At 37.8% G+C, this 13,764-nt stretch overlaps 1 protein-coding gene across 2 annotated transcripts; it reads left to right on the forward strand.

Moving 5' to 3' along the window:
• The first annotated feature begins 4,503 nt into the window (after positions 1-4,503).
• Positions 4,504-13,471, forward strand: LOC149200341 (uncharacterized). Of its 2 annotated transcripts, XM_089402675.1 has the most exons (15): positions 4,504-4,659; positions 4,809-5,374; positions 5,505-5,654; positions 5,761-6,074; positions 6,229-6,464; positions 6,574-7,556; positions 7,645-7,911; positions 8,028-8,502; positions 8,575-9,140; positions 9,250-9,828; positions 10,599-11,222; positions 11,362-12,033; positions 12,133-12,234; positions 12,357-12,682; positions 12,901-13,471. In XM_089402675.1, exons 1-15 carry the CDS (start codon positions 4,536-4,538, stop codon positions 13,169-13,171), a joined length of 6,255 nt encoding a protein of 2,084 aa, XP_089258801.1. In that variant the 5' UTR covers positions 4,504-4,535; the 3' UTR covers positions 13,172-13,471. The 2 variants fall into 2 exon arrangements, with proteins under 2 accessions (XP_089258801.1, XP_089258800.1); XM_089402674.1 differs by having other exon boundaries at positions 8,028-9,140.
• The last annotated feature ends 293 nt before the right edge of the window (positions 13,472-13,764 follow it).

Below are 13,764 nucleotides of genomic sequence, written 5' to 3' on the forward strand. Positions count from 1 at the left end.
CCCTCATCTCATGGACATTCTTCGGTTCAACCCAGTCCTCGATTGCCTTCACTCTGCTCGGCTCCATCCGTATGTACCCTTGACCAACAATATGCCCAAGGAATAGAATCTCGGTATGAGCGAACACACACTTAAACTTCTTCAAGAACAACTGATTTGCCCTCAGTTCCTCGAACACCATCGCCAAGTGCCTCTTATGATCCTCCATGTTGTCACTGTACACCACTATATCATCCAAGTACACTACTACGAACGAATCCAAGTATGGTCGTAGGACATCATTCATCAAAGTGCGAAATGTAGAAGGAGCATTACACAACCTGAATGGCATAACAAGGAACTCAAAGCTACCATACCTCGTTACTATCGCGGTCTTCTTCTTGTCTCCTTCAGCTATCCGCACCTGATAATACCCATGCCTCAAGTCCAGCTTGGAAAACACTCAAGCTTTCGCAAGCTTGTCAAAGCAATCAGTAGCCAATGGCAAAGGATACCTGTTCCTTACCGTCTGCTTGTTCAATGCATGGTAATCACAACACATCTATAGCTCATTCGAATCCTTCTTCCACTGGAACAATACCGGAGCTCCATAAGGGGACCTTGAAGGTCTGATGAAACCTGCATCAGCTAACTCCTTTAGTTGTCGTTTCAATTCCTCCAACTCAGGTCCTGACAACAGATAAGGTGCTTTAGCCGGAGGTTACTTTCCTGGCTCAAGCTCAATGCTATGGTCCACTGCACGCCTTGGTGGAAGCTTCTTTGGTAGCTCATCAGGCATCATATCCACATATTTGGCCAGTACCTCAGAAATCTCGGCTGGAACAGGTGTCCCCACTATCACCTTTGACATCCTTGAACATCACCACATATGTCTCCATATTTGACTCCTTCATAGCCTTCCCCAAACTCAGTGCCAAAGCATGCTGCACCTTGACTTCTCTCCTTTGCCTATGAGTGGGCAAAGTCCAAGTTTGTGACTGTCCATCCAGCACCACCTCATTAAAGAAGGGGACAAAAATAGCCCTATTGCCCTTCAAGAAATCTTGTCCAAGTATCATATCAAAGTCGTTCATCTCCATCACTGTGAAGTCCAACTGACTCTTCCAGTCTTTTATCTGCACAGGCACTTCGTGTGCCAAACCCACCACTTTAGCTCTAGAGTTCACTGCCTTGACTTCCACATTTGATGGGAAGATCATCAGTGCAACCTCTTTTGCTAACCGTGTCGTCATGAAGTTATGAGTGGCCCCCGTGTCCACCTGAGCTTGAATGGTCTTGCCATGAATCATAAATTCCACGAAACCCAGACTGTTAATCCATGATTTCTCCATAACTTTTCCCTGCATACATGTCTATTTTCTGCATCCATCATCATACACTGGCTTCACTACCTATGAACCTGCTTTGATACCACCTGTCACTCCCCCAATTCTTTTTTTATTAAATTGGTCGAGTGCGGCACCTCCTAAGTAATTAACATCTTCCATTGTTAGCTTATTTTACGAACTACGCCTTAACATTCATCATTAAACATGAATAACATATTAATTTGCGGAAACCATTAATATAACATCATCATAGAACAGCTGGAGAACAAAATCACATGTAAAATAATATTTTATTATATGAGAAAATTTTGTACAATGACCGGGAGTATAACTCAACCGCCGTTACCCCCAAGTTGGGTGCCCACCCGTGCAAGACCGCATGGTGGTCTCACCACAACTCCATCATAAACATAACATAAGTCTTCTTTGTCAAAGTGGGAGGGCGCGCCCGTGCACGACCCTCTCCCACAATACAACCCAAAACCTGTTCACAAGACTTGGTGGGCGGGTGCCTTAGAACGCCCTCCACCTGCGCCTTCAACCGCTCTACAATTCTCGTGCAGGCCGTGTACACCGCCCGGTGAGCGAGCGCATGACCTGCGCCTTCGCTGCAGTCTTTCCACCTCTTCGCACTTCTGTTTGCTGATTGAATTTTGATGCTTCGATGCCAAAATGACATCCTTTGCTCGCACATAATATGCTTTCATGTGTGTGGAGGTCGCGCCCTTGGCCAACCCTTCAATCTTCTCCCCAACCGCGCACTCCATGTAATGTTGGCACCTTTATGTGGTCGGCCCGCCCATGGCATGGGACCACCCACCATCCTTGCCCGTTTTACATCGCACCTTGGTCGGTTCGCACGACAAGCTCCTCAACTCGCCCTATAATCGTGGAACGCCAATCTTTGTCTGCATATAAGTGTAATGCCTCAACCTTTGGTCGCCCCATCACATGTTTTATGCCTTAGTTGATTTCGCACGGTGGTGGGCACGCGCCCGGTCGCCTATCAACCACAGGGCGTTACACAAACCATCCAGACACACATGCTCAACATGACTGACCGATGGTGTGAGCGACAAGTGTGACACTTGTGATTGATCGTTGATCGATCGTGACGACGCTCGCGCGACAGTGAGTGTGACTCCGTGTGTGTGTGACAGATGCTTTCATGGCAAACACAACATGTACACACGAAGCAAAGACCTTGAGCATGACCAGAACATGGTTGCAAGCATGACTTTGATACCAACATGCAAAACTTGGATGGAATGAACAAGTAAGACAGATGCAAAGACTCACATGGGCTCATAGGGTGAACCCGAGTGTGTGTAGTCATTAAGTGAAACTCTCAAGGGAGGCTCCGAAATTGGGTGCAGGCCAAAATTTTGTAGGGTGGTTGTAGCCGCTACAATAGGTCCATAAGAGGGCAAGATTTCACTTTTTCCAAATCCCTTTAGGTCTTGGGTTGTTAATCTCTTTCCTTATGTTTGAGAAAGACAAACTCTTAACCAAGCAAAAACAATGTTAAGTTATACTCTAAAATATTATTTGTTTCAAACATATGCTAATGCTTTAATAGACAAATGCAAAAGTCAAATAGTGTCCTGAATCTCTATAAAATAGGCCATTTAAATGAGCTTTCCAAATTCAATCATATGCTTAATAAAATTGGTAATCCCACAAAATATCTTAATGAAAATCTTGTAATGTGTAAAGTTTCTTATTAAAATCTCACTTGAAGTTAAAGTATTTAGAAGGTCGTTATATGAAAATCTTGATAACTAATGGTTATATTGATTTTATAGTTATTATAGTTTTGACTATTCAAATCTATCTTCATTTAATTTTGAAGATGGATTATAATTTGTTTATAAATATGAAAAAATTAGGAGGGAAATCTTAATGTCACAAGTTATTATTTTGGTTGGTTAATTATTGACTAATATAAATTTATTTTTAATTTGAATCTATCAAATGTTTAAAGGGATTAAATTTCTCAAAATACAAACATATTTTTTAAGATAAAACTTGAAGAAAGATTTGCACATCAAGAAATTTGATTCCTAGCATAATATATTTAAAGTTAAAAAATCAATCTATACTAAATCTTTATAACGCTATTTATATTTTATATAAATTTCAACATAAAAATTATGAAATAGGATAATTATAAATATAATTATCATCATTTTAATTTATATGATATGATGAATATATAATTTACAACTTATTTTTTTAGTGTGGTTAATGTATATTGAATAATAGTGCTACACTAATGGAAATGTGGCCTCACAACCTCCCATTAGCAAAATGTTTAATGATGAAACTACAACTTATATATATATAAACAATATTTTTCTTTAATATATAAAAAATTTGGAAAAAAAAATATTGTTTATATGATTAATAATTAAATTTAAACATAAATTTTTCAAATATCATAATTATAAATATAATTTATCATTATTAATATTTTTGTAAAATTATTAATAAAAACAATGTAAGAAATTAAATTTAAGTTCTTACCCTTTTTATTACAACAAACACTTTATTGATTTACTGACTATAATATCTTCCTGGCAATGTATACACTGTAACTCTGAATGAATTATTTTTTTTTTCCAAAAAAAATCTAACTTTTTATTACCAGGATAAAAAGTTACATAGTATATTATTATTAAAAGGAAAACCTATTTATTTCTTGATTAAAGATAAATTCTCATCCATTATTTACTCCTCGATTCAAGATAAATCCTCATTAGAATTGTATTAGGTTTGAAGAGTAGATACTCCTCAACCGTTCTCGCATTGTATTAGGTTTGAAGAGTAGATACTCCTCAACCGTTCTCGCATTGTATTAGGTTTGAAGATTAGATACTCCTCAACCATTCTCGCCTGGACCTCATTTATAAAAAAAATATGGTCAACACCTCTTCATCTATAAAAAATAAAAAAATCTCAACTTTCCCTCTCTCAGTGTCCATTCATTATAGTTTAAAAACAAACATTATATTAATAATTCATAGTTGGTTTGATAGATGAACGCACTAATTGACCGCAAGTCATCGCTAGAGTCCATAGATTTTCCTTTGTAATAGTTTGTAACATCATATTAACGTTAAGTATTCTGTTATCATTTTTCAAGGAAAGCCAAGCACAGGACTCTGGTTTTACCATCATTTCATTTCTGTGTGTTGAAGGAGAGAAATGGCCGGAACCAAACGCTCTTGTTGCAACCGCTTCTGCTGCTTTTCTTCATCTGCATCAGATGAAGAAGGACAAGATCATCCCGCTTCAGCAGGTCCTCGGAGCTCGCCTTCTGCAATTGAAGGTACAAAGCTTTTATTTATGTTTCTAGATTTCATTAATAATAATGTACTCATTTCACAGAAGGCCCTCCGATTCGACAGTTGGTGGCCATCAACGCTTGTTTCTGCAAATGATAATACTGATGTTGATGGCGATTGTGTGTCCGTGTAGGAACTCATTCAGTAGCTTCCAAGAACTCCGATGTGGAAGCCAATCCCAATGTTTCAGGCCCACCCCATAAGTGCGATAAAGCTCAAGCCTCTGCATCTCCGAATATTTTACAGAAATCTGCGGATGAAAATGTGAATGTCAATAAAAAAGTTTCAAGAGACCCTGGGTACAATGAAACTCCAACCACTGCCTCCACTAGTGAAGCAAGTAAATACGATATGGGCACTATAGCTTCAATCCCTGTATCTTCTAATGCTGTTCCAATGAAATATGAGGTACAACATGCGGATGCCAATCTCAAAGCGCACCAGTGCGATAAAGCTCCAGCGACCTCTCAATCTTTTAATGTTCCACAGAAATCTGAGCGAGCAAATGTGAATATCAATCAAAACGTTTCAGGAGGTCCCGGATGCAGTGGAACTCCATCCACTTCTTCTCCAAGTGAAGCAACTAAATCCGATCTTCTTAAGACCATCGCGGATCAAGCCAAGGGGAAAAGACTGGATGTCAATATTATCGATGACCTTATGGATCACATATCTAAGCTTTTGAAATTGAGAGACGAGGTGGATCACAATCTTTCGTATCCATATGAGATAAAGACGAATTTACTATAATTAGAATGTGAATTATATTCTTAGATCGTATTATAATTATTGTGCGATATCTGATTTGAATATATTTCATTTTTTTTAGGAAATGCTTTCAGATAAAAAAGCATCGAATCCCAGCAATTTCCCTTGGCCTGAAGGCTTCAAGAAATTGAATGCCATATTGTCATGTGGAGCCGACCTGAAGAACTTGACGCAGTTAGTGTCATCGGGATTAGATTTTGCTTCTAAATTGGTGTGTATTAGTCCTCATTGAGAATATCATCACTTGCAACTAAAACTGAAAGTCGAGTATAATTATGTTAAATATAAATATTTCTCTTCTTTTCTATTGTATTCAGAAAGATGTTATATATGGACCTGTTAAAGATATCCTAAGGGATATTGGGCAAGCAAGCGTCGTTACTGCAGGACTGCTTGTGGTGGCATCTACTTTGGAAAAATTTCAGGATCTTTCGGATAACAAAGACATGTGTTGGGTTCTTATCAAAGAAATGAGTCAGCTTGCCAGTGTTGTCAAAAGACTGCATGAAAGCCCCAAAAGATTGAATGAAAGCTCCAAGGAAACGGTCAATGTAATCAAAGAAGCAACAACATTAGTGGTTGAAGGCGCAATCCTTTGTTGTAGTCAGCTTGGCAGTTCTGGTTGGAAAAGGTAAATACTCAACATTCTGTGGTAACTAGACTTATTTACCACGCGCTATTTAAAGAACAGGGCTGTTGTCATAGTCAAATGCACACAAAGCTCATGAGTATACCCAAATATAGGAAATAAGTGTTTTTCATTTAATTTCATCGCTTGATTGCAGCTTCTTCTCAGCAACCACAGACAAAGCGGATCTGAGTGGCATTACACAGAAGTTAAATCGCATGTATTTGAAAATTATTGTCGATATCGGTATTAGTAATTCAACTGGCATTGAGCGTGTTTTAGCTGCCATCGCCGAAGAGTCTAAGAGGAATTCAACTAACAATGAGCGTGTTTTAGCTGCCATCGAGTCTAAGATGAATCCCCCTGTGTCCAGAATATATCCTGAGCAGGCTGGTAAATATATTTTCAAAATAAATTATATTGAATTTTATAGTTATTGTGAGTTTTATTTTATTATTAATAACTTTAAATATGGATCCGGTGTTGAATATTGTTGTAACAGTTGGAATCGAGGAGTCAATTGAAGAGGTTCTTGATCTTTTGGAATGTGAAAGTGACCAGAAAGCTGTCACGGTTATCCTCCATGGTTTCGGAGGGATGGGGAAGACCACCCTCGCAGATGCGGTGTTTTCACATGTTGGAGGATGTAGATATTCTCACGTTCAACTGTTTGAAAATATAGACTCTAAACCTAATATAATAGAGTTGCAAAAAAAGATATTAAAAGATTTGATGGGACCTGAAGAGCCTGTTCCAGATATTAGAAAGTATCAGGATGGTCAGCGAGAGTTGGGAGAAAGGCTAGAGAAAATGGAGGCATTCATTTATATTGACAATGTTTTGGAGGGAGCTGCGCTTAAACAGCTTTTGCCACAGGATATGAGTACAGCGAAAAAGGTGAGGCTCCTCCTTACTGCGCGTAACGAAAATGTGAAGAATGCATGCCCAAGGCCGTGTACAGAACCCAAAATCTATAAGATGGAGGGCATTCAGCATCAAGAAGCATTGATTATTTTAAAGAGGGAAATAAAGGATGGAATAAATGATAGTCAATTCAATGACATCATACACACATGTGGCGGAATTCCCCTCATGTTAACATTAACAGCACCATTCATAGGTCGCGCCAAAAATAAAGAGGAAGCTTATTCTACACTGGTGGTACAGAAAAATAAATGGCCGAGTGAGCCCTTTGAGGAGATGCGCTATGCCTTTGCATATGATGCTCTTCCCCATGATTGTATAGAGCCATTTTTAGACATATGCTCATATTTCAAAGGATGGGATTGGGAGGCAGTGGAAGACATTGTGGGAAAGTATGAACTGGAAATGTTAGAAAGCAGAGCACTTGTTACAAGAACCATAAATGACGTTGCGAGTGTACACGACGTCATCTTAACACTTGCTCGCCAAAAGTCAGAAGGAAAGGAAGTGAGGTTGGCATTCACCAGTGCGACCAAACTCACGCAGTTCCTCCGAGAGGAGGTAACAAATCTATGAACGATATACATGATTGTTTATACGGTCTGCGTTTTTTTTTATATTTTAATTATACTTTTATAATGGGATGCAGGGTGCTGAAGGGATTAAAGGCATCTGGTTAAGCGACAATAAGGATGCCTTGGAAATATCTGCAGCAACACTCGACTTAATGTCTAAATCATTGAGAGTTCTTCGACTTGGAGAGCTGGCAAATGTGGAGGGCGAGTGCAGGGAAATATTCAAGGAGTTGGTATTTTTTGAAGCGAAAGCTCTGCAGCTTCCGTTTCATGATTTGTCAAAGTTCACGAAATTGAGGTACCTCAGTTATCAACCCAAGCATGAGTTGAAGCTATCCAAGGCAAGTGATGCTATTTCCCCATTCATTTTTCCTGAAAAATTGAATCTACGTAAGAAATTGTTTTACTAGTTTTAATGATTCATACGATTGTGACGTATCAGTTGCATAACTTGCAGATGCCTTCAAGCTTGAGGCACATGGAATTTGATGGAACATCACTTTCCGTTGCCTTTCAAATCTATTCCAATGACCTTCAACAACTTCAACATTTGAGAATACTACGATTGCTCAACTTTTCAACGTTGAAAAATCTGCCAGAAAAACTGGGAGATCAACTAAAAGGGTTGCATGAGCTATCTCTTTCAAACTGCACATCTATCATGAAGCTGCCGGATTCAATTTCAAAGCTTCAGTCTTTACGGATATTGAGAATGGACTATTGTTTTAGCTTGACTGAGTTGCCGGTTGATTTCGGATCCAATCTAGATGGTTGCCGCCATTTAGAGGCACTTCCAGACAGTGGCGAGAAATTTTCATCATTGACATTATTGGATTTGTCAGGATGCGAAAGCCTATTAAATCTCCCTCCCTGCCTAGGAAACTTAACACGCCTGGTTGAATTAAATTTAGCTGGTTGTGAACGTCTAGAAAGTATTCCTGAAGGCATAGGAAACTTAACACGCCTGGTTGAATTAAATTTAGCTGGTTGTAAACGTCTAAAAGGTATTCCTGAAGGCATTGGAGAGTTGAAGCTATTGCGAGCCTTGGGTGTGTCAGAGTGTTCGAGTCTAAAGGAACTACCCGATGGGCTTTGCAACCTCTCCTTTATCACACATCTTTCATTTGAATGGTGTGATCGCCTAGAGAAGCTTCCAGATCGGTTTGGTCAATTAGCAAGTCTGAAAGTGCTGCTCTTCAGGTGGTGTCAATCACTACGGAAGCTTCCAGAAAGTTTTGGTCAACTCAAAAATTTGGAGGTGTTGGATCTTGGATGTTGCTCCAAGCTTAGAGAGCTATGCAATGACTTCCACTGCCTCTACTCCTTGCAAAATCTAAATTTGAATAACTGCATGCATTTAAACAAACTTCCTGAAGATTTTCATTGCCTAACCTCATTGCAACGTCTAGATTTGAGTGGGTGCCTCAACCTAGAAGGAAAATCTATGGACCACGTGGTAAATATGAACACATTACAAGTTGTGGACATCCAAAAAAGCGAAAAGTTGGTGAACAGGTGGGCAGAAATTGATGGCGGTAGATCATGGCCCTTTACAGTTATTTCAGGGCAGGTGATGATACCACCCATCACTATTTATTGATACCAACATGGTTAGTTCCTGCTTTATGTTAACTTTTATAATAAATATGGACCATAACAACTTTACATTTTTCTTTCAGGATTTGTCCAGGGTTGAAAAGGAGAACATTGAAAAGAGTCTTTTATTGGAACTTGATGGCCTGCTTACTAATAGACGAGGAGAGCAATCCCATCTATCTCATCTTCCACCAAACATCCTCATGCTTGTCACGTGGGATCTCGGGCCGGGGTCCATCATTGAAGAGATGATAGATGAAATGCAGATAAGAGTCATTTATATTGGTCCAGATTTTGATAAGTTTTCCACCAAAGTGAAGGATAATATATTTGTTGTCGATGTGCCGACAACTCGTGCCACCCTGATGCTTGAAAAAGTGCACTTGACATTAGATTTAGCACCAAATCCAAATAATAAATATCTTCAGATTGATACGAGGATGCAGGTGGGGGATGAATATCGCCCTTGCTGGAGATTTTTGACATATGGTCAAATGCAGGAATTTGTGTTGAGCAACTGTAAGAGATACCTACGGTTGAAGCAGCTTCAAGCAGAAAGGGATGCATGGAGTAGTAATATAGAGATGTTGAGAGAATTGTTTGCAGCTGAAGGGGATGAAACGATTCCTGTCTTTCAAAAGAATGAGTCATCAGTACAACAGGTATGAATGCCTTTAACCGATAAGCTTTGGCATCATTATCTCCATTAATGTACGTAGGTTAGGAACAATCCAGTTGAGTTAATTTTGATTACCAATTCTAATCACGTCATATCTATCTCACTAAACCAAATTTTTACTCCATTTTACAGTTTTCAACATTATTTAACTCATTGCTCTCACTTATTTTGTTGCCGTCATCATTGTAGCATCGAACTGAACACTTTGTAGGGCAGATTTTGTTATTAATCAAAACGTTTATTTTCTAATTGTAATTTAGAATTTTAATTTAATTATTATTTATTTTTTAATAGTTATTTAATTTTTTAAAATATTTTTGATAATTAATTTTGTAATTAAATTAATAAACTTATTTATTTATAATTGTAATTTTAGAATTTTAATTCAGTAAGAATTATTATAATTTTTTTTAATTAAATTTATTAATTAAAAACACAATCATATCAATATATGACATATAAACATGAGTTAAATTTTGAAATATGTGATATTAGTAAGCTATATATTATGCTATAATATTGTAATAAATTGGTGAATCTAAATAATCAAGATTTTTATTACCAATTTAAATTTAATAGATAAATTAATTATTTTTATAATTAATAATAATAATAATAATTTAAAATTTAATTAAAATTAAATTTAAAAGTTGTTTTGATATTTATTAATATTTACCAACTGATAATAGTTAAATTACAATTTTTCCTGGCCTCGTTTACATTGTTCTGCTCGTTTTGGCTTGCCCATTATAGGATCCAACAGCAATCTCCGAAGTGAAAGCTACTTGCGGAATCGACAAATTGGAAGGCAAAACTATTCTCTTAGAAATGAGACCTCCCTACTCATTATTTTATGACATTCGTCTTCCGTGTTTGAAGGAGATGTACCTTCTGGAGAAAGAGAGACTTAATTTTGAAATTATTTCAATTCCTCTTGTGAAGCCAAGAGAGTTATCCTATGTAATCGATGTATATAAGCAGTTTTCAAGTGGAGTTCCTTGGCTTGTCCTCCAAAATCCATGGACGACAATAACAAGGGAAGTCCAGTACTTCTTGGATGAACAGTGCACTGAATGGGAAGAGGGTGATGCATCTGAAAAACGGTATCCAACTAAAAGTTGGATCATAGATCCAAACGGGAGAATCACTATTTATAGACCACCTATATCCCCGGGGGATATGAGGGATAGGGGAGAGGTGTTTAAGGTTTTTTTTAACTATTTAGAAAGGCAATCATATCAGGTGACATGGGGAGTAAACGCTCCTCCTCCTACGTGGGAAAAAATTGAAGAAGTAAGAAAAACTGAATGGCAACAAGTAAAGAATATGTCGACTTTGGAGTTCCTTTTCAACCACTTGGAAAGTGTCTCCGTCAAGGTAAATAATTTTATTTGTTTTATTATTATATATATTGCCATCATGATATAAATGTAAATGGAAGGGAAAATAATGATTAATAAATGACTGATCATTGATTTTGAATCGTATTTTTTCTTTTGTTGTTGTTTCTGACCAGGTGAAAAGCCTAATGCTTCAAGGAAAATTTATATGCTTGTATAGCGGGAGTGATGAAGATATGACATGGTTTATGGGGAGTGCAATGGAGCAGTTCAGGGACAGCATTCACTTTATTCATTTTATCCATGAACTGAGACGGTTTCCCTTGGAAAATACCTCCAAAGAATATTATCATCCCTTGGAAAATACAACTGAGATGGAAGGGACGTCTTTGTTAAATTTATCAAGGCATGAAACTGTGAAATTATTAGTGCGTCTTCACCATTTGGAAGAAGATATGAATGAAATGGACCAAAGTGACAAGCAATTGTGTGAACTGGAAGGTATTTTACATTGTGTGAACTGGAAACCATTTTACAGTGGATACGGAACCTTTACCTTCTTCAACGAGGTGGGGAAAATGGTTGGAACTTTACAAGGAAAGGATATCTACAGGGTTTTCTTCTACCATCCCCATAGGAGAGATAAAGTACAGCGATTGATAAACCTAATGTTGAAGGAGGGAGGAAAAGAAATGCATGATGAGGACAGCAGCCTTATTAGGAAAATGCAAACAGCGTCCGCTTCAGCCGTTGAGCAACAAAATGCGGATGTCTACTTCGATGCCTTGAGAGACTACATATCTGAGCTATGGGGAGTGCAACTTTATCAGCTTTGCAAATTCAACAAGGTGGATTGCTTTCTTTGGCATCATCTATCCTTAATTTTCTGAATCATTTCTTTTTTTTTTATTAACCTAATCATATTTTGCATCTCTTATTTCTCATAGGAGGGGAAAAAGACGTCACCGCCAAGGGTGACTTGGCCGACTTCAAGAGGCTTGTGTAGGTTAAAGAATCTCCTGTCGGAGGGAGAAAACGAGGATTGGGTTGTGCGTATTAAACCTCTCCATCATTTGACAACCGTTGATTATTTTTTGGTTGGAACATGAAATTCATTGTAGGAGCTCCTGTGCCAAATATTGAATCTAAAATTTTCTTTTATGCTTTTCAGAAAGATGTCATTTCTCGTCACTCTGAAGAAGATGCACTCAACACCGTCGTTAAGAGTCTGGTGAAGGATATAGGAGAGGCAGAGTGGGCTGTTGCAGGTCTTCTTGCGGTTGCGGATCTTTTGGAGCGATTTGAGACTGTTCCTTCAGACCGAATTGAGTGGCTGTTTGTTTTAGAGGAGATGTTTAGATTGGCCCAATATTCTAAGCAGTTTAATCAAAAGGCTGAGCTGTGGAGACGGATGAAGTGTGGAGCAATAGTAGTTATACTGAGATACTCCATCAGCTGCTGTTGGGCAATTGATCCGTCGAAATTTGCATTTAGCAGGTGAGTATGTTTACACTTTAAAGTTAACCATAGTGATGTTTAGAACTTTTTATATGCAAACATAAAAGATTATGAATGTTTAAGAAGAAGAAATTTCCATGTTGGTTTGCGTTGAAGGAGAGGCGGTGAAAATAAATTTATCAAACTCTGTTTAGTAATTGGACTTTGTCAAAATGTTTTTTTTTAACTATTCGGAGATGGCTATCCTCTTCATTCAGCTGGTCCTGGTTGAGTCCCTTAGAAGATGATCTAAGAAACGAGTCGGACACATTGGCCCACGCAATGACGGAAGATCTCGATAATGAAAGTGCGTCCCTCGCAGAACTTGACTGCTACACATGGGGTTTCAAGTTCTGGCCAGAGAGTAAAGGTGAAGGTGGGCCATCTTCTGAACATAAAAGGACCGCTTCCTTGCCCAACTTGTGGCTAGAAAGTGAAGATGAAGGTGGGTCATCTTCTGAATATAAAAGGAGCGCTTCCTTTTCCTAACCTGGCTCAACAGTTTCGAGGGGAGAAGAAAAATCAGACGGAACGTCATCTATCTATTTATTGCGTAGCAGCTCAAACGCTAAAGGACAGTGACGAATTTGCTTCATCATTTGCCTTCTCTATCTCTTCTTCATCTATGGCTAATGAAATTGTTCAAGAATGGATGGGAAATAACTATTGATGTAGGGTGATCAGTGCAAAAGTTGCAATGTCAGTGTATTTTATATTTGGTTATTTCACAAATATTATGAGTAAATTTTGTTGGTCAGAGCTAGAGATAAATCAGCGTATTCTATGTTTTGTTAATTCACAAATAATATGAGTAAATTTTGTTGGTTAGAGGAGAGATAAAACAGATACATAAGTTGTTTTTACGCTTTAAAAATTTTTATTCATAATTTTTTTTTTTTGTCTTTCACAATGTCTCAATTATAGGTATATAAACACTAAACTTATTAAATATACATTTATGCATTTTACGTCATGCAAACTCAAACTTGATTTAATTTTTAATATTAGACTCTACATATGTGAGTAATTACTATTTCTAACACTCCTCCTCACTTACAACCCCAACCTTAACTTAATCATGA

This window comes from Pinus tabuliformis, chromosome 2_1 (assembly GCF_031772625.1).
Source record: "Pinus tabuliformis cultivar Carrire ecotype Pingquan chromosome 2_1, CPIR1, whole genome shotgun sequence".
In the NCBI taxonomy this organism is placed as follows: domain Eukaryota; kingdom Viridiplantae; phylum Streptophyta; class Pinopsida; order Pinales; family Pinaceae; genus Pinus; species Pinus tabuliformis.